The 27,665-nt window shown below is 37.1% G+C and overlaps 2 protein-coding genes across 2 annotated transcripts in view; one reads left to right on the forward strand and one right to left on the reverse strand.

Moving 5' to 3' along the window:
* The window catches only part of DNAH12 (dynein axonemal heavy chain 12), a 195,435-nt gene extending 184,036 nt beyond the window's left edge, over positions 1–11,399 (reverse strand). Inside the window, exons 1-4 of the mRNA XM_074313144.1 lie at positions 11,211–11,399; positions 10,346–10,548; positions 2,872–2,953; positions 2,642–2,668 (exon numbers count right to left, since the gene is read on the reverse strand). Of these exons, the coding sequence (XP_074169245.1) occupies positions 2,642–2,668; positions 2,872–2,953; positions 10,346–10,515 (279 nt within the window). The 5' untranslated portion in view covers positions 10,516–10,548; positions 11,211–11,399. The remainder of the gene's footprint in view (positions 1–2,641; positions 2,669–2,871; positions 2,954–10,345; positions 10,549–11,210) is intronic.
* A 4,880-nt stretch (positions 11,400–16,279) lies between these two features.
* Positions 16,280–25,766, forward strand: PDE12 (phosphodiesterase 12). Its single transcript, XM_019724189.2, has 3 exons — positions 16,280–18,680; positions 19,054–19,132; positions 19,777–25,766. The coding sequence occupies exons 1-3, from the start codon at positions 17,373–17,375 to the stop codon at positions 20,217–20,219; spliced, it is 1,830 nt and encodes a 609-aa protein (XP_019579748.2). The 5' UTR covers positions 16,280–17,372; the 3' UTR covers positions 20,220–25,766.
* The last annotated feature ends 1,899 nt before the right edge of the window (positions 25,767–27,665 follow it).

Here is a 27,665-nt window from a genome sequence, read left to right on the forward strand (position 1 = left end):
ACTATCATCTCTTCATACTTCCATAATAACACCTGTTATATTATACTGAACATAAATGTTTATATTTATTTATTCACCAAGTATTTATTGAGCACCACTACTGGTGCTCAACACCTTAATTTTTATAGATACAAAGATGATTAAGAAGCAAGTCCTAGCCTCAAGACTAAGAAATAGACCATTTTTATACATACTGTAAAAATATGAACAGAATACCTAATACAAAGGGCTAAGTAAATTAATAAAAATGGACAGAGTATAATGGGAGCAAAAAAGAAGCCATCTACCCAAACCCATAGGAATGGAGAAAGGCTTCCTAGAGGTGATGAGTGAGCTGAATTAGAGACAGTCAGGTAAAAGAAAACATGGATGGTGAGCGGATATGCCAGGCAAAAGCAGCAAGGTGAGAAATGCCGTATTTCCTCAATGATTAATAAGCAAGTCCATGTCAGTGAAGCATAAAGTATGATACAGTGAATGGCGAGAGAAGAGGCTAGCCTTGCATGCCATATTAAGTTTTAATTTTATAGGTTATGGAAAGCTATTGACGGCTATTTCAGTCAAGGCAAGAAATGAAGGCGTAATCTAAGGCTATGACAAAAAGAGGACTGATTGGAGAAGTATTCACAGCACTTGGGGACTAATTGTATGGCACACGGGTAACTGGGGAGGGGAAAAGAGAAGTGTTAAGCATGAGTGACTGAATGGTGATAACAACTACGATAGGGAATAAGGGGGAAGAGAAGTCTTTTGGAGAAAAATGATGAGTTCAATTTTTGACATGTTGAATTTAAGGTATTTGTGCATAAAAATATCTGTGAGTCATCAATATATGGAAGGTAGTTGAAATCAGAAAAAGAGAGACTCATCCAGGAAAGGAAAGAAAACAGTGGGCCTCAAGTCAGGCAGGGAAGAGAAACCCATAAAGATGACAGAGAAATAACAGAACCAGAAGAATAAATATAATTTTAGCCATTCTAATGCATAGGTAGTGATAATTCATCATGTTTTAATTTGCATTTCCCATCAATGATGTTAAACATCTTTCTTGTGTTTATTTACCATCCATATACCCTCTTTATAAAATGTCTATTCATGTCGCATCCATTTTCTTATTGGTTTGTTTTTATAATGTTGAATTTTGAGAGTTCTTTATAAATCCTACATACAAATCTTTTGCTGGATATGTGATTTGTGAATATTTTCTTCCAGTGTATAGCTTTTCTTTTCATCCTCTTAACAGGATCTTTCACTGAGCAACAGTTTTTAATCTTTTATGGATTGTACTTTTTGTGTCATATCTAAGAATTCTTTGCCCAGCCCTCAGTTTTCTTCTAAATTTTCTATAGTTTTACATTTCTCCGGTGTTTTCTTCAAAAGTTTCAAAGAGTTTTACAATTTACATTTAAATCTATGATCATTTTTTCAGTAATTTTTGTACAAAGTGAGAGGTTTAGGCTGAGGTTTGGGATTTTTTTGTTGTTGTTTATTTGTTTTGTTTCTTTATGGATGTCCTATTGTTCCACTCTATTTGTTGAAAAGACTGTCCTTCCTCCATTGAATTGATTTTTGCACCTTTGTCAAAAATCAGTTGATTGTATTGTGTGGGTCTAATGGGTCATCTGTTCTATCCCACTGATCCATGTGTCCAATTATTTAAAAGTAAAACAGTTTTTAAAAAGTTAACTGGAGGCACAGTGAGAGAAGTATTGAAAGAATATCCTTAGGATTTGGCAAGTATTGGTCCCTGGTTACAATGATGAAGTGGTGGAGTTCCTAGAAGCTAGATTGCCAGGAGCAGTGGGTTTTTATGCCCAACTACCTAAAACACTAGAAGGTAAGAACTGTGGAGGAGGAGCAAGTATGCTAAACACAAACACAAATATGTCTTGCAATTCAACCAGCTTCACAGTAGATATTTATGAATGTTTTGAGATTCTTTTATATCTGTTCTTCCTCTTAGTAAAGAGGAAAATCCACAGCCAAAGTCTCCAGAAAAGTTGAAAGGCAGAGGGAAGAGGAGGAAGAGTATTTTTAAGCAAAATGAGGTTCCTCCAAAGATCCTCAACCCATACGGAGGCACCCTGAGTCCTCTATCCCCAAAGGGAATTTTAAGGGACTTAGAAATTCTGTACCCCTGTCTGGGAACATGTTGTATACATTCTTCTTCTGTGTAACTAGCTCCATGAGTTTCCATATTCCTTGCTGTTACAGAAATGTTTCATATCCTAGTTCCATGTTGTGACCCATGCAGTATATTTTTTTTAAATCTCTGGCATCTAGCATGTGACTAGCACACAATAGATTCTCAATAAATAATCATCATTATATCAACATTAGGACAATGAAAAGGGAGATGCATTTCCTTTATAGTTGTCACTTTGAATTTCTCCTTTCAGTTATTTCAAATAAGAACTATCTACAACTAATCCTCAAATAACAAATGGCAACAATATCATTCTTAAAATCCATATTGTCATCCATGACATTCTTCTTCCTTTAGGCAGAAAAAATAAAAATCTCAGTTTCTAAATTTCTCTCTTTTCTATAATGGCACTTAGCAGGTGGTCTCAGAAGGAGCTACTTTGTAATCATTTCTTTGAATATTTTCAAAACAATAAATATAAAAAATTGAACTCACTCCTTTCTTTTTCATTTCACTGGTCATCTGTCAAAAGCAAACAAAGAAGACATAATTAAATCAAGGAGGGAAATTTTTAAGTAATTTACATTTTTAAAAATTAAAATATAAATACTTTAAAATTTATGTATTATTCTTTTAAAATATTAGTTATATTAAAATTGACTTAAAATAATTAAGAATTAAAACAGAATAAGGATAAACTTTTTAAAGGGAAAACGTAAACTTACAGTTGGAGGATAATCTGGCTCTGGTGATGAATGTATTCTTTTATCCAGTGTTCTGTCTAAATTTCTTTTAGCTCCATCGATTCTGAAATATGTAGTTAGAAAAATGTATGACTCTCTTGAAGATACCACTCATATATTATTAAAACATTACAATTTGAATATTTTTTTCAACTATATTTAAAGAAAAGATAGTCAGGAGTTCTTTATCTTACTGAATTTGTTTATGAGAAACAAATCCCAATAGCCATTATCAATGAGACCTTAATTTTCAAATTCTTCCTGTATAATGTAAAAGGATGAGGCTAAAAATAAAATCAAATTTTTTTCCAATTACAAAAAAATTTGATGCATTATGGGTCCTTATATGTATTATCTCTGTTCAACACCACCCTTTCAGAGAAGCCTTCCCTTACCCCTTATATTAAGTAGCACTTTCTTCACTATCTATTCCTTTATCCTCACTTACCTTGCTTCATAGCACTTATGACCATTTGTTATATTACATGTTGTAAACTGTTTGATTCATTATCTTATCCTCAATGCCCAGTACAGAACCTGGCATATAGCAGGTGCCCAATAGTTTTGATTGTATGAATTTATCATCCATAAAATAGAAGTTCATCTTTAAATAAAATTATGTCATCATATAATCCATTATCTGTCACCAAATACTTATTGAATGCTTATATTATGCAAGACACTCTACTAGGTTTTATTGAAATATAATAGCAATAAATCTCAAGGAATTTATAAACTGAAAGGGTGAGAAGATAAAAAAAAAAAAAAAAGAGTGCCATATGAAAGGCATGGGGCCCTGATGGTTCATGGGAGGGACAAGTTCACTTCCGCCTGGAGATATCTGTAAAGGCTACATGAACAATTAGCATGCGGAGTGAGCTTTAAATACAGAATAAGATTGCAGGTAGAGATGTGATTTTCCTGGGTAGATGTATCTAAAAATCAAAGACCCTGAGAAACAGGAAGGCAAGGGAATGATCAAAGGAAAAAAAACAGGATAGGGAATTATCTAATCTACCCAGAGGTTACCAGACCAGATGGAGATAAGATTGGAGAATTGGATTGGAACATCCAGCTAAGGGCCTCAGATAGCAAGCTTTTTCATTCAATAGACAGTGGAGAGTCACTGAGAGTTTTTGAGCATGGGAACATTTTTAGGAAGACAAACCTACCAATTTGTAAAAGTTAAATACAGTGAAAGAGACGGTCAATGCAGAGAGAATACAAGTAAAAAAAAAAAAAAAAACTTGAGAAAGAAGATTGGAGGATGCCAAACATGACAAGGATGAGAAAGAACAACTGACAGAGGCAAAGAAAAGATGGTCAGAGAGGCAAGAGGAGAACCAAAAGTAATTTTGAGGAAAGGAAGGCCATTGGAACCATAAAAGCATAGACTGGTCAACTCCATAAAGACAAGGACCACGTCTACTTTTCTCACTGCTTTATCTACACCACTTAGGAGGTGTGACCAAAAACTACAGTGAATGTTCAGATAAAAAAAAATTATTACAGTAAAAAACACATTGCCATTAATCCACCTCAAAATACTCCCCCTTGCTTCAAACACACTTATCCCATCATTCTTGCCACTTTCTGAAGCAATTCTGGAAATCCTCTTTCGTGAGTGTCTTTAGTTGCCCTGTCATGGTTACCTCAATGTCCTGAGTCATTTGACTTTGGAGAAGAGCCAGAAGTTGCATGGTGTCACATTGGTGAATAAGGTGGATGAGGACACACTGTAGTGTTTTTATTTGACAGAAATTGCTGTACCAGAAGCGATGTGTGACATGAAGTGTTGTCATGATGGAGGATGATTTATGGCACACTTTAAAACACACCTTCTCTCAACCATAGCTCATGCCTGACTGACTGCACCAAACAAGTTGAAATTTGTCACACACAGTTACTAAGGTTCAATATGCCACTTGTATCGAAGATCCCTGCCTTTTCGCTGGATGGCACTTGGCAGCAGCATTCACTATATTTTGTGATCGCAATGGAAATGCTCTGTGTCACACATTGCTTCTGGTACGGCAATTTCTGTCAAATAAAAACATTAAGGTGTGTCCTCATCCACCTTTTTCACTGGATCTCGCACCGTGTGACTTCTGGCTCTTCCCCAAAGTCAAAATGACCATGAAAGGTAAACGTTTTGAATTGCTTCAGGACATTGAGGCAGCCATGACAACGCAACTAAAGACACTCACAAAAGAGGACTTCCAGAACAGCTTCAGAAAGTGGCAAGAAAGATGGGATGTGTTTGACACGAGGGGGAATATTCTGAGAGGGATTAATGGCAATATATCTTTTACTGTAATAATTTTTTTTTATTTAAACATTCACCGTATTTTTTTTTTATCACATCTCGTAGATAGTATCCATCAAGGTCAATAAATATCTGTGGAATGAGTGATCAGAATAGTGGATTTGGAAAAGATCTTGCCTGTCTAGTTCAGTATCTTATTTGATGCATGAATATTCTCAAAAATATCAAGTTGTACAGTGAGGGGGGATAGCATTCATCTCTTTCTGAGGTAGCCCAATTTATTGTCAGCTAGCTCATATTCTTAGAAACAAATTTCTTATGTTGAGTTGTATCCTTGTAATGTCTATCTTCTGGAGTTATATACAAAGAGTCATATTTTTCTTCTGTGTTACCCTTCTAAAACTTAATGATACCTATTCAGTTCCTTCAACTATTCCTGTCAATAAAAGTTACCATTTATGGTGAATTTATTATGTTCTAGGTATTAGCTTAAGGTCTTAAAAGCATTAATCTTATCTCTATCTTACAGATGGAGTAAGATGAAGTAAAGTTACCTGACTTGAAAATTTCACATGGCTAATAATCTGCAGAGATGGGATATGAACTCAGGCCTTTTTGATGCCAGAGTCTATACTCTCACCAATTAAGTGAATCAGCTTCCTTCAAATGAGGTAGTTTCAAAATTCCTCACTCTCCTCTGTAGCTATTATGGTTTATCAACATCTCTCTTAAAATGTGATCCCAGAATGCCAGATGTTGTTTGACCAGTGTGCAGTGAAATTTTTTTCTCCCACATTCCAGACAGTTTACATTTATTAAAGCAGCATAAGACTGAATTAATAAACTTTTTTGAGTAGCTTCATTTACTGAACCTGACCAAACTAAAATTCCAAAGGCTTTTTCACATGAAGTAGAAAATGGGCCTGGAATATCCTCCTCCCTATTTTATTTAACCATCAAACCCAAGGTCAGACTTCCCTTCATCCATCATTCTGACCCAAACAGCCTAGCTCTCAGGGATCTACACTTTCAAGGAATTTGCCTTATACTTTCGTATGATAGTTGGTACTCGCTGGCTTGCACTGTAATTATCCCAACATAAATATGCCTAATTTCTCTGAGCTCTTTATGTATAAATGCTACCCCTTGGAATAGCAACAATTTCCTGGAGTGTGTTTTTTCCTATGGCTATAAGTGAAAACAGCTGGGAAGAATAAGAGAGAGCCTTTTCAACTCCATTTTGCTTTGTGTTTTAACAATCAAAAACAAAGAAATAAACCAAAACTGGATAATTTCAAAGGACTGTGTGATAGACTACATGCAATGAAGGAGAGAAAAGCTAGTCTGAATCAAGAGGGAGACAACTGGCCAAGGAAGAAGTAGATCATTCCTGGGATTCTGGAAAGCTACAAAATGATTTTGGTTCAGCCAACTGTTCCCAGGAACTGGTCCCAGCAGGGAGCCCAGTTCAGCCTACCATTCAATACTGTACATCTTACCTCACCTCTGGAACTCTCTTTATCCACAGACTTCACCCCACCTTTGAAAGAGGGAAGACTACATTCCTAGTGTCTAACAGGTAGAGGTAAGCAAGGAATGGAGAATCACAAAATCCATGGTCATCCAGAAAAATGTGTTTCTGGTATAAAAACTTTTCATTCCAAATGCATTTTTCCCAAATAAAACACATGGCAATTCTAATCTCAGGATTAATACAGTACTCTGCTTCAGGTTACTATTTTGAGGCAGTATTTTTTATTAAGCACCTAAATGAGGGGGGTACAACTTACAGATCTGTGCAAAGCACAATACAGGTAAAGTTCCTCCTCAAAAATTCATTCATAGGGGTCAGCCTGGTGGCTCAGGAGGTTGGAGCTCTGTGCTCCTGACTCCGAAGGCTGCCGGTTCGATTCCCACGTGGGCCAGTGGACTCTCAACCACAAGGTTGCTGGTTGGACTCCTGGACTACCGCAATGGATGGTGGGCTCCACCCCCTGCAACTAACAACTGCAACTAACAATGGCAACTAATAACCAGGAGCTGGGCTGCACCCTCCACAGCTAAGATTGAAAGGACAACAACTTGACTTGGGAAAAGAAAGTCCTGGAAGTACACATTATTCCCCAATAAAGTCCTGTTTCCCTTTCCCAATAAAATCTTTAAAAAAAAAATAAAAAAAAATTCATTCATTCACTCATTTATTCACCAACAACAACATGCCAGACACTGTTCTGTGTTGAGATCTCTGTTCTTAAGTATGTCAAAGTAAATTAGAAGAGAACAACAACTAAGAAAATAAATAATAATACGTCGTGTTATAACATACTCTGCTCTCTCTACTTATGACATCCTGCTCTTCTGCTTTTCCTCCCACCTCACTGGAGGCACTTCTCCAGTCCATTTGCTGGTTGGCCCTACTCTACCCAACATCTAAATATCATAATTCTTAAACGCTTAGTCCTGGGCTTTCTCTTCTCAATTCTCATATTTCTGTCTCTCTCTCCCTCTCTCTCTCTCTCTCTCGCTATCTGATTTCAACTATTTCCTCTAAAAATCATCTATATCCTGTTGACTCCCAAATTGGTATCTCTAGCCTATGCCTTGTCTCTTATACATCCAATTGCCTACTTAACATATTTCCCCTTAGATGTCACATAGCACCTCAACTCCAAAAAAGAATTATTGCTTTCAACCTCTCCGCCCCATCATCTCCTGAACTTCCAATTCTCTATAAATATAAACACTACTATCCACCTTGTTACCAAAGGCAATCCAATGGTAAGTCCTATTGATTTGGGAGCCAAAACATACTCGTAAATACCCTGTAAATCGACTTCTCTCCTCCTCCATTGCCTCCAGACTTATCTCCAAACCACCATAAGCTCTCATCAACTACATGTAGTAGCATCCTATCTGGTCTCCTTGTTTCCTTTTATTCTTGCCCTTTCCCCTCCACCTCAGTCTATTTTTAATAGCCAGAGTGATATGTTTTAAGTGTAAGTTGGATTTCATGTCACTTCCCAGATTAAAACATTTCAATGGCTTCCATTGCACTTAAAACGGAATCTGAATTCCTTATCGTGGCCTTTCACAATCTGCCCCTACCTTTCTCTCCATCTTCACCTGATACCACTCTTCCCATGGCCCCTGATACTCTAGTGACATTGGCCTTTGCCAATTCCTAGAACACACTAAAAGCATTCATATTTCAGGGCTTTCATGCTTGCTATTCCCTTTGCTAGAGTGCTATCCCCATGTTTATTTAAATGACAAGTTTTTGATTGTTTAGATTTTCTACTTTAATATCATCTCCACAGGACTTTCCTGCGACGCCCCTAGGAACACCTTTCCTGTCACTCTCTATCCCACTATCTTCTGTCTTCACAGTACCTATCATTATCTAAAAGGCCAATATACTTTTTAAAAAATATATCTACTGTCTGTCTCCTCCCATTAGCATATAAGCTTCTCTAAAGACACAGTCCTCTGTGTTGTGTTCTCTATTGTCTCCCCAGTAACAAGCACAGCGTCTATGTACCATTAGGTACTTAATGTCTGCTAAATAAACTGATATGAGAAATACGTAGAAAGAGTTAAAGACGCACGAAGGGGATTAAGAGAAGGCTTTCCAGAGGAGGTGATGTGGAGACTAAGCCTTAAAGTACTAGTAGAAAGATTAAGACAAAAATACCTTCCAGTGAAGGAAACTGCAGGGAGCAATTGTGAAATTTATCTTTTACTAAACTGTGAAAAATATATTCATGGAACTGCAAATAGTTCAACATGACAATGTGAGAAAATGAAAGGTTTTAGAGTAAGAACAACATGTAACTCCTAAGGAAACCCCATCTTTACTCTCTAAGTCTACTGAAACATTGAGTAGTCTTAGAAATGAAGTGAGTAAAGGATCTTTAATAATACATATACTGACATTAGTTAATATAGCTCATAAATTTGAATTTAAATATGATTAAATGATTGATAAACTAATAAAATGTAAATCTAAAGAAGTTATATAATCAACAGACCTGTTTAATTGTAAGGAAAGTAAAATTTGCAAAAATTTAATTAGCAACAATATGATCGTTAACAATGCAACAGATACTAAAACTTAAGTCAGTTGCAAAAAAATGTATAAATGAGGCAAACCAAGAAGGGAAAGAGAATGTAGAAAGAGAAGCAGAAATCCACCAGAGAGAAATTTCCCATTCCATAGTTGAGTGTTAGGTTAGAATAGTAGAGATGAGATCAATGTATTTTTCTTCTTCTTTATCCCCAGAGCTGAGCAGAGTCAGGTACCTAGGAAACTCCCAGTAACTGCTGAAATGAACTGAACCATCTTTATCACAGCCTTTGGTAGCTAGCACCTAAATTTGTTTTAATTTCCACTAAATTGGAGGTGGGAGGGCAGGATGTTGGACTATATTTTCTTTTGAATATAAAAAAAATTTAAGTACAAGTAGTTTCAAGATATTTTATTAAGTATTTGCAATGCTATTCAAATGCAATGCTATTCATAGAGTCCCAATTATTTGGTTTTACTTTCAGGGACCAATATGGTTATAATACACTGAGTGGAAGAATAGTGTGGTGCTTAAAGTATATGAATTCTAGAACCAGACTGCTGGGGTCCAAACCCCAGCTGTGTGACTTTGGGCAAGTTACTTAACTTCTCTGTACCTCACTTTACTCATCTATAAAATAGAGATAACAATAGTGCCCATCTTATAGGGTTGTTGTGAGAAGTTTAGGTGAAGTGATCAAAATAATGCTTAGAGTAGACACTGATTAGCATAAGGAATATACCAGAGGTGCCAAAAAAATGCATACAAGTGGACACTTCGGTCAACGTTGCTCAAGGAATAGTTTGCTGTAATCAGACGTGTCTGGATGCTGATGGTAACCACTTTGAGCACCTCTTGTAATTGCAGAAGTCAAATGTGACTTGCATTCATCTTTTGTTGTTGGTATATATTGAGTATTATAGTATTAACACAGTTTTCCTTTCTTAACATGTGTATACATTATTTTGCAACTTCTATATGTCATTTATTATCATTATTACTTTTTCAATTGTTTTCCTAATTGAGCTTTAAGATGGCATTTGAGTTAAAGCTTTTTATGAGAATATGAACACTAATCATTTTACTTGAATTCCAAATAAGAATTATTTACTAATATGCTACTTACACTAACTGATTGATTGTCTTCTTCTGCTCCTTGGATCTTCTGTAATTCAGCAGCTTACTTTGTGTTGATGTGTCAACACCTATGTTTTCAGGGGGGCCAACAATGGAAGGTAACTTCAAGTTCAAAGCCTCCTTTTCTGCTGCAATGGCAGCTTTGTTTGGATCTGACATCTTGGTCCCCTAAAGATTAATATACTCTATACTCTAAGGAGAAAAAGTCCATAAAGGCATTATTGTGAAAGATAGCTTCAGTATATTCATAACATATCTTATATATCAATACCAAAGATGCTAGGCCTGTTTAGATCTTCCTCCCAAGTATGGCATTAGTCTAAAGAATGGCTGTTGAAATAAATGGGCAGGGATTCCTGTTAGAGATCTACCACCCACTTACTACGGAAAAATGAAGCCAGTCACTTCCATGTTAGGGCTTCAGTTTCCTGAAGGATGAAATTAAGGAACTAGATTAGATGCTCTCTAAATACCCTACAATTTTAAAATTCTGAGTTCAAAATTTCCCTAAGACACAAATCACAAAAACAAAAGACCCAGTTGAGGTATAATCCCTCTCCCCACAAATCAGCTTAATATCATTAATATTTAAACATCAATATCATATCTTAGTCTTGCTACCTTCCAAGAAAGTAATATCCATAATCAAGCCAAAATAGGCATACTTAATGCATAAAAAATCTAAAATTTCATGCAAATGCTGAACAATTATCTGTGATACCAACTGCATTTCCCGCGGATGCCCACAGAATTTGGAGACACCTGCCTTGAAAAAGAAGGTATTTCTGCTGGCACCCAACTCATGATCTCCTGGCCTGGGAGGGGGTGAAGAGAAACGCGGGACAGGGAAGTACCTGTCTGTGTTTCACTACTTCCCGGCTGCACAGGTAAGAGGGAAACGTTTTGAGCTTCTCCTCTGATGAAAGGAAGAAGGAAAACGAGGAGTGAAACCTCTAGAACCCCACCGACTCTCGGCCAAGCTGGGACGTCGCCTGTCGCGTAGATACTAAGCTGTCGCCATAGAAACTGTCGCGGTCGCAGTTGACGAGACTGGGTAAAGGTTGCCTGAGAGGCAGTTGCTGAGCTGCGACAGATTAGAAGTACCTGTCACAACAATTCTTTACTCAAGTAAATGGAGGTTGGGTGAGATTTTTTTTTACCTAACTGCCTTCCCTTGGAAAGGGTCCAAGGAATCAGGATCTTCAAATCGTGGAAAACTGCAGGACTGGATATTTGGATCTGTTGGAAGATAGATTTATGTAAACACTCTGTCAAAGGAGTATCAAGATTTCAAGTGTCCCCACAGTGGCTTCCCTATAAATATTGTAACTAATCAACAACATAATTTATCTTGTTTCTATATTTGGTATTTGTTTATACAGCACTTTTCTTTCAGGAAATCCTTGGCAAAAAAGGTTAAGGTGTGTAAATGTTATGAGTATGCTTGGGAGAGAGAAATGTGAAACTTTGCTAGTTGAGGCTGCCAAATGGATACTCCCATCTAAACGATAATAGCCTAAATACTATGTGCTTAAATAAAATGGGAGGATGAATAAGTCCTGGTGGTGTATTGGTGGTTTATTCATTCAACAAGTATTTGAGCATCTTGTATGTGCTAGTCACCATGTAAAGAATTTTTTTACTGAGAGTACACCCTACATTATTGTGTGTGAGGGAATAAACAAATTAAATATACTTGTAGCAGCAACTATCTTTCTGTAGAAAACAAAATACTTGTATAAGTATGTGACAGTTCTCTGATATATCTCTACAAAAACTAACAGAACAGCAGTCTTTTATGTTATACATGCATCTTCTCCCAGTTATTTAATCAAACACTAATCCAGTGCTGCTGTGAAGAAATTTCACAGACATAAGTCAAGTCCCTAATAAACTGACATTAATCTAGGGAAATTATCTGGGTCGCCTGACTCAATCAAAATACTTGTATAATATAAGTATGTGACAGTTCTCTGACATATCAATCAGTGCAAGTCCTTTTAAAAAGAAGGCTTCGGCATGCCCTGAGTCAGACTCCAAACAGCGGCTAACTATAATTACTCTCCCCTCTCTGGATTTTCCCTTCCTGACAGCCTGCCCTACAGACCTTGGATTTACCTAACCAGCCCCCACAATTGCGTAAGCAAATTCCTTGTAATAAATACACACGCACACGAATACATATAGGGGATATATATAATCTATTTGTTCTGCCGTTCCTCATTAAGCTCTAATACAACATATATCTTTTTAAGACAACTTTATGTAGGTATAATTTACATACTCTAAAATTCACCATTTTAAAGTATAAAGTTCAATTATTTTTTAGGAAATTTATAGTTATGCAACCATTACCAAGATACAGCTCTAAAACATTTCCATCATTGCAAAAGGTTCCCTTGGGTTCATATGCAGTCAATGTCCACTCCCACCTCCAGTGCAGGCAACCACTGATTTGTTTTCTCTATAAATTTGTAATTTCTGAAAATTTCATATAAATGGGACCATATATTATGCAGTCTTCTGTCTGGCTTCTTTCACTTAATGATGTGTTTGTGGTTCATCCATGTGTAGTATGTAACAGGAATTCATTCCTTTTTATTGCTGGATAGTCTTCCATTATGTTACATGAATATATTATATTTGGTTTATCCATTCATCAGTTGATGTACATTTGGATTGTTTCCAGTTTGGGGCTACTATGAATAATCCTGCCATGAACATTCATATACAAGTCTTTGGATGAATATACATATTCATTTCTTGATAGAAACCTAGAGTGGAATTGCTGGGTTGAATGGTTAAGTCTGTGTTTAACCTTTTAAGAAACTGTCCAACTATTTTCCAAAGTGGTAGATTTTACATTGATGCTAGCAAAGATTTTCTCCTATTTTAGATTATACACTTAGATCTATGATCCATTTAAATTCTGTATGTGGTGAGAGGTATGGATCCAAGTTCATTTTGTGTGTGTGTGTGTGTGTGTGTGTGTGTGTGTGTGTGTTCCAGTACCATTTGTTGAAAACGCTGTTCTTTCTCCACTGAATTTCCTTGGCATCTTTGTTGAAAAAAATCAGCTGACCATAATGTTACGGTTTCTTTCTGGACACTCAATTCTATTCCATTGATCTACATGTCTATCTTTATACCAATACCACACTGTCTTGATTACTGTAGCTTTAGTAAGAATGGCTAATTTTAAAATTGGGTAGTGTTAGTGCTCCAACTTTGTTTTTTTATAAAAAGAAGTAAGTATCTTTGACTATTCTAAGTCCTTTGCATTTCTGTATAAATTTTAGAATCAAATGATCAATTTCTCCAAAAGAAGCAGCTGGGATTTTAACAAATATTTTGCTTTGAAGGAAAGGAAAACATATGTTAACTATCTAAACATATATAATTTGAAGCTTAAAATCCTTCCTTAAAAGCTCTATTTCTAAGGGTTAGAAATACTACTTATGAGAACAGATAATCAGAAAGCCTTGATTATTTAAAAGCACTTATGGATATGACACCAAAAGGTGATGCTCTAATACTACACAAAAAGTTTCTTCTACTTCTTAATAAAAATGCTGAAGATGCTAAGAGAACTTACCAGACTTGGTATGCTTAATACCATGTATTGTTCATTTTAAGTTAAAAATGGGATTACAGGGAAAATAAATGAGTTCATATGCTTAAGAGTTCTTCATGAAGCTAAACTGTGATAGGTTTTACCTAGGTTCTTTGATTGAATTTCTTCAAACTAATTTTTTGATTGCTGTTATATTAACATTAATTATACCTTATATTAAATTATATAGCTATGTCACATATTATATATATTATGCTATATACTACATATAATATATAATGTAATCGTTATACATTACAAAGGCTATTTTAAAATATAAGAAACAAATAGAACTGTTGGTGGGAATGTAAATTGGTTCAGCCACTATGGAAAACAGTACAGTGCTTCCTCAAAAGTTAAAAATAGAACTACCATATGATCCAGCAATTCCACTGCTGGGTACATAGTCAAAGGAAACAAAATCAGTATCTCAAAAAGGTATCTGAACCCCCATGTTCATTGCAGCATTATTTATAATAGCCAAGACATGGAAACGACCTAAGTATATGTATCCATCGATGGGTAAATGGATGAAGACAATGCAAAATATATAGAAATAGATATAGCTATAACAATATTATTCAGCCATAAAAGAAGGTAATCTTGTCTTTATGACAATGTGGATGGGCCTTAAGGGCATTATGCTAAGTGAAGTAAGTCAGACAAAGACCAATACTATATGATCTCACTTATATGTGAAATCTTAAAAAGAAAAAAAAACTGAATTCATAGATACAGAAAAGAGACTGGTGGCTGCCAGAGGTGGGGGAAGATGAGACTGCAGGGGGCTGCTGGAAATGGGTGAAGGTGGTCAAAAGGTAAAAACTTCCAGTTACAGGATAAACAAGTTCCAGGGATGTAATAACATGGTGACAATAGTTAATAATACTATACTATATATTTAAAAGTTGCTAAGAGGATAGATCTTAAAAATCCTCATCACAAGAAAAAAATTGTAACTATGTGAGGTGGTGGATCTTAACTAAATTTATTGTGGTAATCATTTGGCAATATATACATGTATCAAATCATTATGTTGTATACCTTGGATTAATGCAATGTTATATGTCAATTGTATCTCAATAAAACAAAAAAAATAATTTTAAGGATACAAATAAATAGAAGACATTGGTCCCTTAAATAAAAAGCAAATGGAAATTATTAATTTTGAATATCTGAGGAAGATTACCCGAAGTGATATTACCAGGTACTGCTCAAAATTTGAGTACTGTAACATGCTATAACTCAAAACTATAGTATCCCATTGACCTTAAAAGAAGAGAGAAGCATATTAATGATTTATGCTGTTAACTGACAATGTTATTAACCGAAGTGAAGGTAATCACAAGAAACTAGTCTTCACAAGCTAATCTTTGCAGATATATGTGCAAGTAACAAGAATAACTCCCATTTTCCCTAACTTTTTATTAGTGAACGTTAGCTTGTGTTTCTTGGTACGGACTGAGAATGAATAAAGTGATTTGTATTAGCTGCTTCTTTTGGTATCAGGGACAGCATAGTGTTGGTTCAGTCTTCCAATCTCAAATTTTAATTATATAATTATATGTAATTTTGTATATAATTATGCTATAATTTAGCCTCATAAAAAGATAGCTTCAAACACGCCATTTATAATGTATTATCTTCAAGTCTGTTGAGTTCAAATTAAACTTTCTGTGGAAAGTTGTGGCACTTCCAGAACACTTTCAGACACTTTCTCTTGAAAGAATTGACAAAAGATAGTGAAAAGAGGAAGGTACTGAACCATGGGTATACTGCATTCCTATTTGCATAAAAAAGTGGGAGGAAGGGTGTATGTTCATAAATGTTTGTGTATGCATAGAAGTCAGGAGTGGGAGGATTACTTTCTTTCTCTCTGGATATGTTTTAATCTTTCAAAAAAAAAAAACACCTAAAAGCACAAACTATGACAGTAAGGCATCTCAAAACCAGGATTAAGAGTCTGCTACAGGGTTAAATTAGATCATGCTTGCTTGAAGGAAAGTCACATTTTCTAACAGGGCTTTTATGTTTACATAGGCCGATTTAAGATTGAGTTCTGTAAAGCTGCATGAAGGAAAATGCTGGGGATAAGAAAAATGTCATTGTCATTTTAAAATTCATATTGCTAAATGTGGGTACTACAAACTGGAGTACTGAGACTTTTCTTCCTTGCTTAGGTCAGTGAGCCAGTTGATATAATGCAATGACTTTTATCCTTATACTGTAGCCCTGGACTACATAAATATGATCAGTATCCAGTCAGTCACCTGTCAAATGCTGGGTGGGTGGGGGCAGGGAAGAATAGGAATAGCAATTTCAAATGACTGCAAAATTCATCCTTCTTTTAGAACACAGTTCTAAAGATTTATTTTCCTCATAGTAAGCCAGGGGGAAAAAAGGTATGGCTTACTGTTAGATATCCATTAAACATTCTAGTTGTAGAACATGGTAAAGTGTATACAAATAGATCCTTTGTCAAGAGACGCAACTTCTCAATTTGTTCTTTGAATTTTCAACGGTTTTCTTCTTCAGTTAATCACAGAATGCTAATTATATTAAACCCGACATCACTCTATTCCTTGAAATACTTTCTTCATTTGGCTTTCAGTGAAGCTACACTTATTTCTTACTGGCTATTCCGTCTCCTGTCATTCACTCAGCTCTGCGACCTTGAACAGGCAACTTAATCTCTCTCGGCCTCATACCTGTAAAGGCCGGTTTTAGCACAGTCATCACTCACTAAATGGGAGTTATATATTGGTCGTTGTTTTTAACTACCACAAAGTTTCAGCTCTGCGCGTCGGCGCTTGCCCGGCCTTAGGCGAACCCACCACACCTCAGAAGAGGGCGAGCAGAGTCGGGAATTCTGTAGAGAGGAAATGGGCGACGCTTTCCACGACCGGAGCTAGGCTGGCAGTCCGGGTGGACGACCCTACGCTCTCGCGTAGTTCAGCACCCGACAACGCCAAGAGAATGGAGGCGGTTACAATCTATGCAAAGCTCCCGCCGCCTTCAGGGAAGCGGAACCTGTGACACCGCCCAGCCACTTCCGCTTTGGCGTACTTTCCCTTCTGTCCTCAAACTGCACTTTCGATAAAAATATTCAGCCTATTATTTCCCTCTGGCGCCCCTATATTTTCTTCCTTTTCCCCTCTTTATGACTCATGCCGAAGATAAAAATTAAGCTGAGAGCTATTAGAGACAGACGTGGCTATGGAAAAGAGAAGGCGAGCGGACTTGGCGAAAGTGTGTGTTCCAAGCACCTGCGCCCTCGCTTCGCCTGCCGGAAGTTGCGGGGCTGAATGGGTCCCGGAGCCGGCGGCTGCAGCTCCTCTGTTTCCACCCGAGGTTTAGCGGCTGTTCGGCCGCCTGTCTCCTCAGCCACTGGGCCACCAGGTTCATGTGGAGGCTCCCAGGCGCCCGCGCCGCGCTTCGTGGATTCCGCGCGGCTGTAGAGCGGTACAGTCGGGCCGAGGCGGCAGCTGAGACGGCGGCGGGCGCGATGGAGCGCGCTGTAGTGCGCTGTGTGCCCTCGGAGCCTAAGCTAAGCCTGTCGTTCGCGCTGGCCGACGGCAGCCACAAGAACATGCAGCGCGACCAGAGCGAGCCGCTGGGTCGGGCTCTCAGCCGGATCGCCACCAACGCCCTCAAAGGCCATGCTAAGGCGGCTGCCGCCAAGAAGAACAGGAAGAACCGGCCCAACGCAAGCGTCAGCGGGGCCTGTGTGGGGCCTGGGCCCGAGCCGGCGGCGGCCTGCGAGCCGGTGGTGAAGCTATACTACCGGGAGGAAGCCGTGGCTGAAGACGTGCTCAATGTGGACGCCTGGCAGGACGGCGCGGTGCTGCAGATCGGCGATGTCAAGTACAAGGTGGAGCGCAACCCGCCCGCCTTCACCGAGCTGCAGTTGCCACGCTACATCATGGCCGGCTTCCCCGTGTGCCCCAAGCTCAGCCTCGAATTTGGGGATCCCGCCGGCTCCCTGTTCCGCTGGTACAAGGAAGCCAAACCCCGATCGGCGGAGCCTGAGGGCGGGGGCCCCTCGTCTTTGTCTCCCTCTTCGCCTTCTTCTCGGTGGACGGAAACGGGTGTGGACGAGCGCGTCTACACACCGTCCAATGCCGACATCGGGCTACGGCTCAAGCTTCATTGCACCCCAGGCAATGGGCAGCGCTTCGGGCCAAGCCGAGAGTTGGAAAGTGTGTGTCCAGTGGAGGCCGGGCCCGGCACTTGCTCCTTTGATCACCGGCATCTCTACACCAAGAAAGTGACGGATGACGCTCTCATCCGCACGGTTTCCTACAACATACTGGCTGACACGTACGCCCAGACTGAGTTCTCGCGGACGGTCCTGTACCCCTACTGTGCCCCTTACGCCCTGGAGCTCGACTACCGCCAGAACCTTATCCAGAAAGAACTCACCGGCTACAACGCCGACATCATCTGTTTGCAGGAGGTTGACCGCAACGTGTTTACTGACAGCCTGGTGCCGGCCCTCGAGGCCTTTGGGCTGGAGGGCGTGTTCCGAATCAAGCAGCAGGAAGGCCTAGCCACTTTCTACCGAAAGTCCAAGTTCAGCCTCCTTAGCCAGCATGACATTTCTTTCCATGAAGCCCTGGAGTCCGACCCACTTCACAAAGAACTGCTGGAGAAGTTAGTTTTGTACCCATCGGCGCAGGAGAGAGTGCTCCAGAGATCCTCTGTCCTTCAGGTAAGGCAGCTGCCCCAGTCCCTTCACATTCTCGTCTATTTTTAGGGCCTTGGAAAGGGGTGGAAGTGGGGCTGCTTATAATTGGATGAAACAATCCAGATTTTACTGAAAGTTAACAATACATTGAGCAGAATATGAAGGTACAGGCTACTTGATCAAAAGAGGCAAGTTCTTGTAGTGTTAGGTTTAGATTGTGGGACAAAGGCTCTCATGACTGGAAAATCAGAGTTCCTTCTGAAGTGGGTGGCCTTTTAATATCTAAGCTAGAAATTAAATGCAGAAATGAGATAACATTACAGTTATCCAGAACATCAAAAAAGCAACAGCTAAAACATTACAAAACTGAAGTCTTGGCACTTTCTATTTGTTTCAGGTTTCTGTTCTTCAGTCTACAAAGGACTCTTCTAAAAAGATATGTGTTGCTAATACCCATCTCTACTGGCATCCCAAAGGTAGGTTTTACTGGTTTTCACAGGTGACTTAAACATGGTGACTTAATGTCAGTAAAGCTGTTTTACACGAATATATATATATATATATATATTTAGTTTTTTTTAGATATAATTGACTATAGCACTATGCAAGTTTAAGTTGTATAGCATAATGACGACTTACATATATTGTGAACTAATTATCACAATAAGCTTAGTTAACATTCATCACCTCATACAGATACCAAAAAAAAGTTTTTTCTTGTGATGAGAACTTTCAGGATTTACTCTCTTAGCAATTTGCAAATATACCATACAGAGCGGTGTTAACTACCAGGGGTGCCAAAAAAATGTATACATATGACTTGTATTCATCTTTTGTTATCTATATATATATATTATTACAATTTTAATAGTTTTTTTCCTTTCTTAAAATGTGTATACATTTTTTGGCACTCTGTTTAGTTGTCATGTACATTACATCCCCAGGACCTTTTGACCACCTTCATCCAATTTCCCCACCTACACACACACACGCACACAGGCACACACGCAAATATATATCCTGAATGTCACCCAGACACTGTAGTTTGTGAGTTTTTTAATTTTTTTAAACTTAAAAGCAACTTAATAAGTACTTACATTCATGTTTTTTATATTCACAGGTGGGTACATTCGTCTCGTTCAAATTGCGGTAGCCTTGGCTCACATTAGACATGTCTCATGTGATCTGTATCCTGGCATACCAGTTATATTTTGTGGGGACTTTAATAGTACCCCGTCAACAGGAATGTATCATTTTGTCATCGGTGGCAACATTCCAGAGGATCATGAAGACTGGGCTTCCAATGGTGAAGAGGAACGATGCAACATGTCTCTGACCCATTTCTTGAAACTGAAAAGTGCTTGTGGTGAACCTGCTTACACAAATTACGTTGGTGGCTTTCACGGATGTCTGGATTACATTTTCATTGACTTAAACGCTTTAGACGTTGAACAGGTGATTCCACTACCTAGTCATGAAGAAGTTACCACCCACCAGGCCTTACCTAGTGTTTCCCATCCCTCTGATCACATAGCACTTGTATGTGATTTAAAATGGAAATAGATTTGTGTTTAATGGAATTTAAGTCTGCTTTAGTAGGAAATTTAATACAAATCAAAGTTTATGTGTAACCTTCAAAAAGGAAAACTAGACACTAAGGTAAAATGTTCTTACCCTACTAGTCATGTTCCAGTGTCTTCATTACATGATTGTTCATCATCTTTGCATAACATAGTTTCTCTACCCTTTTTTTCCCTACACTTGGAGGAAAAACAAATATATTTATGACTGGCAGGAAGAACATTGAATTATTGTGTACATTTTTATAAGTACTTTTTTTTAGCTAGTTAAGAGTTTTATAAAAAAATACATTTGAATTATGCTCTAATTTTTCTATCATAACACACATTTCAAATTGAATCATGTTTATATAATTACGGAAAAAATACAAGTTAAGGTGAGAGGCCTAAGTTCTGACACATGAAAGGAATAACATTAGGGTCTACCTCTACCTCAGTTTGGTTAGCAATTTAATACAACTTCAGAGCTTTAACAAAAGATTCAAATACACCATCACCAATTGTTACTGCTTCCCATCTTTCATTTTTGAATTAACATATTCTCATTCTCTTATTTTTAGGATTATAGTTTTTAGTGTATGGTACATATGGACATACTTATAGTATTCTCATTCTTACTGCAGCTCATTTTAACTTTTAGGATACAAGCACAACTTAGTATTCAAAGTAATAGCAACAAAGTCAACTTGATCCCATTGTCTTTAATAACTCTTGCCCATGAAAAATGTTCATAAATCAACAGTGTATTTGACCATGTGATATTTGAGAATACAGCACAATACATTAAGAGAAACTACCTACTGATATGGGCTTTAAATTTTGGATGAACTACTGAGCATTTCTATCCTAGAGGTATTTTTGAAATTGTTGCTTTTTATAGAGGAGAAAGGAAAGTAGGTGGTTTTTGAGCATCTCTGAAATAAACAATTTCTTTTATAGATTTGACCATTATAGTTTGAGTTACAGGGAAACACTGTATATATAATTTATACACTAAAAAAAATTTAACACGAAGCCAAATTCTTTAAAATTAGAAATTCCAGTTTTACTGAACAGCATCTAGACTAGAGTACTAACCGAACTTCTAACTCAATTATCACCATACCTAATTTATAATGTTTTAGCTGCTGCTTTTTGATGTTCTGGATAACTGTAACGTTAGCTCAGTTCTGCATTTCATTTCTAGCTTAGATATTAAAAGCCCACCCACTTCAGAAAGCTCTGATTTTCCAGTCATGAGAGCCTTTGTTCCACATTCTGTCATCTCTAAACCTAACACCATAAGAACTTTCCTCTTTTGATAAAGTAGCCTGTACTTTCATAGTCTGCTCACTATCCAATCAATGTATTGTTAACTCATAGTTTAGTAAGTTTGAGAATGTGAGAGGATTTTACCTGCACTTCAGATTGAACCTTGAAGTACTTAAGTATGTGAAGCGAAAAGTTAAGGTGGCAGTTTCTTGGGATCTTGTTTAGAAAAAGCTGTAAATTAAAAATTGATGATACCGAATTGTGCTTTCCTAAATACCATTTTGAAAGCATTTTACCATTAGTTTACAAGTCATAAATAATATATTAAAAATCCAGAATCTGATTCTTTTGCAAAATTTTCTTTTTCTTTTTAAAACTTGGTTTTGGTCTGCTTTCAAACAAATACGTTGATAGGACTCTTACAGTAACTGAGAGAAAACAGAAAGCTTTTAAGCAAAACGTTGAGAAACATCTTAGAAAAAAATTGTAACATGACCTACTTATGCCCATGAAAAAAACCATGGGTTCTATATTAATAACATGGCTAGCTAAATTGAACTCTGTTCAGAAAAACTCTTAAGCACTTATCAAGCATTCCACATCCAAAAATCTTTAAATTTGTTCATTTGCTGACTAGTGTGATCAGATTATATACAGGCATTTCAGAATATTAGAATATGGAATATTATGAAGTGCTATACACTGGTTAAATTTTCAATATACAGATGTTAGTATGATTGCAGTCTAAAGTTAGGGAACACTAAGAAAACTGAATAAATAGCATACCAAAATTTCCTTGTATTCATCAGTTAGAATAAAGCGTTATTCAGAAATGTAATTTTAAAGTATTTAAAGCCATCTTTGTGACTGAATTTTTTTATTACATTTGGATTTTTAGTACATTTAATTTTAATAAAATACGGAAAGTCTAGCAACTCTGGTGAACCACATTTTATGATGTCACAAGTTCTTGCTGTAGGAATTACAGCAATATAAAATTCCAAAATTTTATATTGGTTATAAACGACTAAGAATATTATAGAATACATTATCCTGTTCTGTGAACTCTTGCACAGTTGCCACTACAGACGTATACACTGGTAGTTCATAACTTATTAGCAAACAAATCATTTCTGGCTGTAATGTAATGTTTAAATTCTGAATACTAAAATCAGTTGTTTCAAAATTCCAAGAATTTCACTGGGTGGTGACTTTTCTGAGAACTAAAGCCTTATATCAGAATGTGATGGTTTAGTGTGGAAGCAGATCTCTGAAGAACTTGATACAGGGAGAGAGGGTCCAAAAAAACACTACTGTGGGAGGGTCTTCCTGGTGGAAACTGACACCTTTAGATGTCATATTCTCCAGCTGTGAAATAGAGGCAGAGATTTCCACAAACTACTTTGAGACAAAACCAAAACCAAAATATAATGAAAGTTAAAAGTTTACTAGTTTATCACAAGATTCATGTGACAATTCAATAGGGAAAATCTGTCCTTTAAAAAATTATAGCCAACACTCATTTCCTAAATAACTCAAAAACATTTAAGTGTTTTGAAATATTTAATATTTTGCCCAATACAGTACTAGAAGGAAACACTATCTAGATTAGATTTCATTTTCGGAGAGGAAACAACTTTAAGAGCTTTAACTGATTGGTAATACTCCAATTCTGTGGTCCCACTTTATGAGAAAGTCCATGCTTTAATTTATTGAAGGTGTTAGAGCTGTATTAATTTGGGTGATTTTTATAGCACTAACTACAGAATAACAATACTACCTTCTGAGATGAAATTACCAAAGCATTTTTTTAACTGAAGTGAAAGTCACATAAAACTAACCATTTTAAAGTGTATGATTCCATTGCATTTAGTACATTCACAATGTGGTGCAATCATCATCTCTAGTTCCAAAACTTTAATCACCCAAAAGGAAACCCCTTCCCCATTAAGAAGGCATTCCTTTCTCTCCTCCCCTCCAGCCCCTGGCAACTACTGATCTTTCTGCCTCAATGGATTTCCCTATTCTAGATATTTCATACAAATGGAATCATACAGTATATGACCTTTAGTGTCTTGCTTCTTGAACTTAGCACAATGTTTTTAAGGCTCATCCATTTTGTACCATTACTTCATTCCTTTGTATGGCTGAGTACTATTCCATTGAATGGTTATACCACATTTTGATTATCCAAATGGGCATTTGGGTTGTTTCTACCTTTTGGCTATCGTGAATAATGCTGCTAGGAACATTTGTGTACAAGTTTTGTTTTGAACACCTGTTTTCAGTTCTTTCAGTTATATATCTTAGGGCAGATTACTGGGCCGTATGGTAATTAATGTTTAACTTTTTGAGAAACTGCCAAAATGTCTTCCACAGGGGCCACACCATTTTACAGTCCTACCAGCAATGTATAAGAGTTTCAATTTCTCCACATTCTCACCAACTTATTTTACTTTCCTTAAAATTTTAGTCATCAAAGTGGATGTGAAGTGGTATCCCTACCAAATGTATTCACTTTAAACTTGCTTGGTCCAAAAAATTATGTTGTTGCAGTCATGAACTAGATTATTCATAATGGATTATTATACAACCTCCTATATTTTTTTCCAGAGAGCTCATTTTCAACAATTCCTACATTATAAGCTTGTGTCAAGTTAGAAAGGTCAGTCTCATTGCTTCTTTCCAAAAGATTTGGGAAGGAAAATGTTACAAAAAATAACCAAAGCCCTGAGTGTAAATAGAAAGAAGCCTAAGATAACAAACACAGTCATTTAACATTATGGGTCTACTTCAGTGATTTCAGAGAATGAATTTGCTCACTAACGTTGGCTTTTAAATGATTTAGCCATGTCCCACTATTAGCCACCACTTTTTAAACACCAATTTAGGTATAGAGTAGCAGACAGGGAGAATGCCTAAATACTAATTCCTGAGAAACTGAGATGGCTTTAGCTGAATATACCTTACCAAATTAGAATGCGTTATCATAAAATAAGACTAAACTCTGCTTATTAAAAATCTTAGGTCATCCAAAAAAACTTAAATTCAAGATAAGTGCCGCATCCAGCACAGACAGGAAGACTAGGCCTGAGGGGGAAGAGTGGGAGATTAAGAAAAACATGGAGACAGGAAAGTTGGGATCAGGAGGTCCACTGTCCACGGATGGCAGAGCAGGGGCGCAGTTTTTATTTTTCACACGGTTTTTATACTGTCTAGAACAATTGTCTACTTAAGCAAGTATTAGTAGAACTTTCTGTTATGTGTATTTGCAAGCCTGTATGTCTGCAGCTGTGATTGTGCTATCTTGTTCTTTCTTGGGGAGTATGCTGAGGCCTCGTCCCTTGGAATGACCTCGCAGGCTGCAAGGACCTTGTCAGCTTAAATCCTGCTCTCCACAATAAGCTTTAAAAAAGCATATTGAGAGCTAATATGACATTAAAAATTGTAATACGGAAAAAATATTGTTGCAAGTTGGCCATCTTCAGTGTATTGAATCATATTGAAGCTAGAAGCTAAAATTAACACTTTCCATATAATCTTGAAATTGTAGACCTTAAAAGTAAATCTTTTAGTTCAGTTCACTGATGCCACCTTAAACATAACTAGCAACAGCTGGATTCATTCCAACAAACTTAGATTATCAAAATCCATGTTCATGTCAGTTTTAGATTTTTGCTCACAATTTTCAATTTCCTTCAGAAACTTCACTGAAAAACTGAATCATCTCCCATCTTCTGTCATTTTGCATTGATTGTATGTCAAAGTGTTTACATAATGCAATCCATTTTGCCCAGTAATTCATTTTAATGTTATCCTACACGGTTGCTGATGTATTATCTCCTTACTGTATTGAACTATTTCTAGTTTGCATTTTTACTAATTTCATCTCATTTGTGTTCTTTCTGTAATTGAAAATGGTTCAATAGGGAACTGGATAGGTTTTATTTAGTTGGCTTTCTTATTGGATGAACAATATATGTATTCTTCAAAGTACAGCATATAATCTCTATATTCCTGGGGACTGGTTTGAAGAAATGATGTATCCAGGGACAGTTATTTAGAAATAAAGCTGGCCCTTCCTCAGAAAAGCTGAGTTAAGGATAGTGCTTTGGATATCAAACCAAAGATTATTTCTGAAGGTATAGAATTTTTAAGAATTGTAAATAATGTAATTACATTATTTCCTTCATGTTTATTATGTACCTGAAGAAATCTGGTTTTTTGCGTCCTGTGTCCTTTTTCTTCTCCTAAATTAAAGAATCTCATGATACTTTGATTTTTCAATCTAAATATTGGTATTTTTTTCCTCTTTAAGGGTTTTTTCTCACTGCATGTCAACTGGACAAAGACTGGCCCCAAAAAGAAACCCCATACTCATTAGCAAGTACTGCCATTTCCCCTTCCCCTCAGCTCCTGGCCACCACTCACCTAACTTTTGTCTCTGTTCTGGACATTTCATATAAATGGAATCATACAATTATGGAGTCTTTTGCAAATGGCTTCTTTCACTTGGTTCTTCCATGTTGTAGTTTGTATCAGTACTTCATTCCTTTTTATGATAATGCATTGTATGGACATACCATATTTTATCTCCATCTGTTGATGGGCATTTGGATTGCTTCCACTGTTTAGCTTCTATGAATAATGCTATACATTTGTGTACACGTTGAGTAGACCTGTTTTCATTTCTCTTGGGCATATATTTAAAAATGGAATTGCTGGACCATATGGAAAATACTTAACCTTTTGAGGAACTGCAAGTTATCCAAAGCAATTGCACCATTTTGCATTCCCACAAGCAATGTATGAGGGTTCCAATTTCTCTACATCATCACCAACACTTGTTTTCTTTTTGATTGCAGCTATCCTAGTGACATCTCACTGTGGTTTTGATTTGCATTTCCCTGATGGCTAATGGTGTTCAGCATCTTTTTATGTGCTTGTTGGCCATTTCTGTATCTTTGGAGCCCATTTTAAAAACTGTCTTTTTATTGTTGAACAATCCCCTCTGCCGCCCCCTTTTTTAAACCATCATCCCTCACCTCTTCAGGGCTATCCAAGAGGCAAATCTTGCTCAGTCTGTGCTTAATACATCCCTAATTAGTTGAATGGCACTCAACCCAGCCTAAACAAGCGCTGCCACCAAAGTACTGGTCCGTTCCTGAGAGCCAGGTCCCTGCCTGCAGATGACAGTGCTAAGCCACACACCAGCTGAGTACTTACATGCCAATATAATTTGCAGCATACCACGAGAAGTGCAGGAATCCCTAGCAAGGTCAAGGCACTTGACTCAACTGTACTGTAAAACATAAAGGACCTCGGAGACATTTACTTACTAGTATAAGTCGTATAATCAGTAGAATAATTACTGCCTTAAATTATTCTTAACTGAGTCCAGATTGTTGCTTTTGCTGTTGATTTCTCAAAATCTTTGTTACTAGAATATAACCAATCAGAAATTTTATATGCTTTGTAGAAATAATTGTAAGGTCAAGTCTGTAAGTGACAGTAAGAAACAGAAGCGGCCAAGTAGCCTTCCAGTAGTGGTAACTTCCTTTAAGTTAGGCACCTGATTAAAATGTCACAACATGTATGCTATCAGAAATTTATCAAGAATATGCTTGAGCCTAAATGTCTCTCAGGAGTAAATTTTAGAGCCAAGACCTAATCAATTCCATGTTTATATTGCAACCTTTAAAGTAAAATATTTAGATGACCTTAGTGAGATTGACTATAAAGCTAGTATTTTATTCCTAACATTTTCCTAAAATTAATGAGCTGATTATACATGTCATTTGGGAAGAGTTGTTGGTGTGCCAATACTATCCCAACGTTAACTCTGCTGATCCTTGGAAAAGGTAATCAGGTGGTAGAAGATTATTTCTAATTGCTTTCTCAATTCGACTTTCTGAATAGATAATGATTCTAGAAATTATTAATTTTTCACTATACCAGATCTTCAGATGTTCTTACACATATACCAACCACTTGCTCTTTATCACTCAATCTAAGTTTTCATATTGATTCTACCAAAGTTGCTAACGAATACATATGAGGTTGGACAATTAAGTTCGTAAACTCACCCTAGAAAAAGTGCTACATACCTCATTGCTGAATATCACTACGGTCACCTTTAAAGTCCTCCCCTTGGAAAGCTATGCACTGATGCCAGTGC

This window comes from Rhinolophus sinicus, linkage group LG10 (genome assembly GCF_036562045.2).
Source record: "Rhinolophus sinicus isolate RSC01 linkage group LG10, ASM3656204v1, whole genome shotgun sequence".
Lineage (NCBI taxonomy): Eukaryota > Metazoa > Chordata > Mammalia > Chiroptera > Rhinolophidae > Rhinolophus > Rhinolophus sinicus.

Excerpts from the sequence above, each read along its gene's own strand:
- PDE12 (XM_019724189.2), top strand. The coding sequence starts at position 17,373 with ATGTGGAGGCTCCCAGGCGCCCGCGCCGCGCTTCGTGGATTCCGCGCG. Across the intron at positions 18,681-19,053 it reads AGAGATCCTCTGTCCTTCAG|GTTTCTGTTCTTCAGTCTAC; the intron begins GTAAGGCAGCTG and ends TATTTGTTTCAG. Across the intron at positions 19,133-19,776 it reads TCTCTACTGGCATCCCAAAG|GTGGGTACATTCGTCTCGTT; the intron begins GTAGGTTTTACT and ends TTATATTCACAG.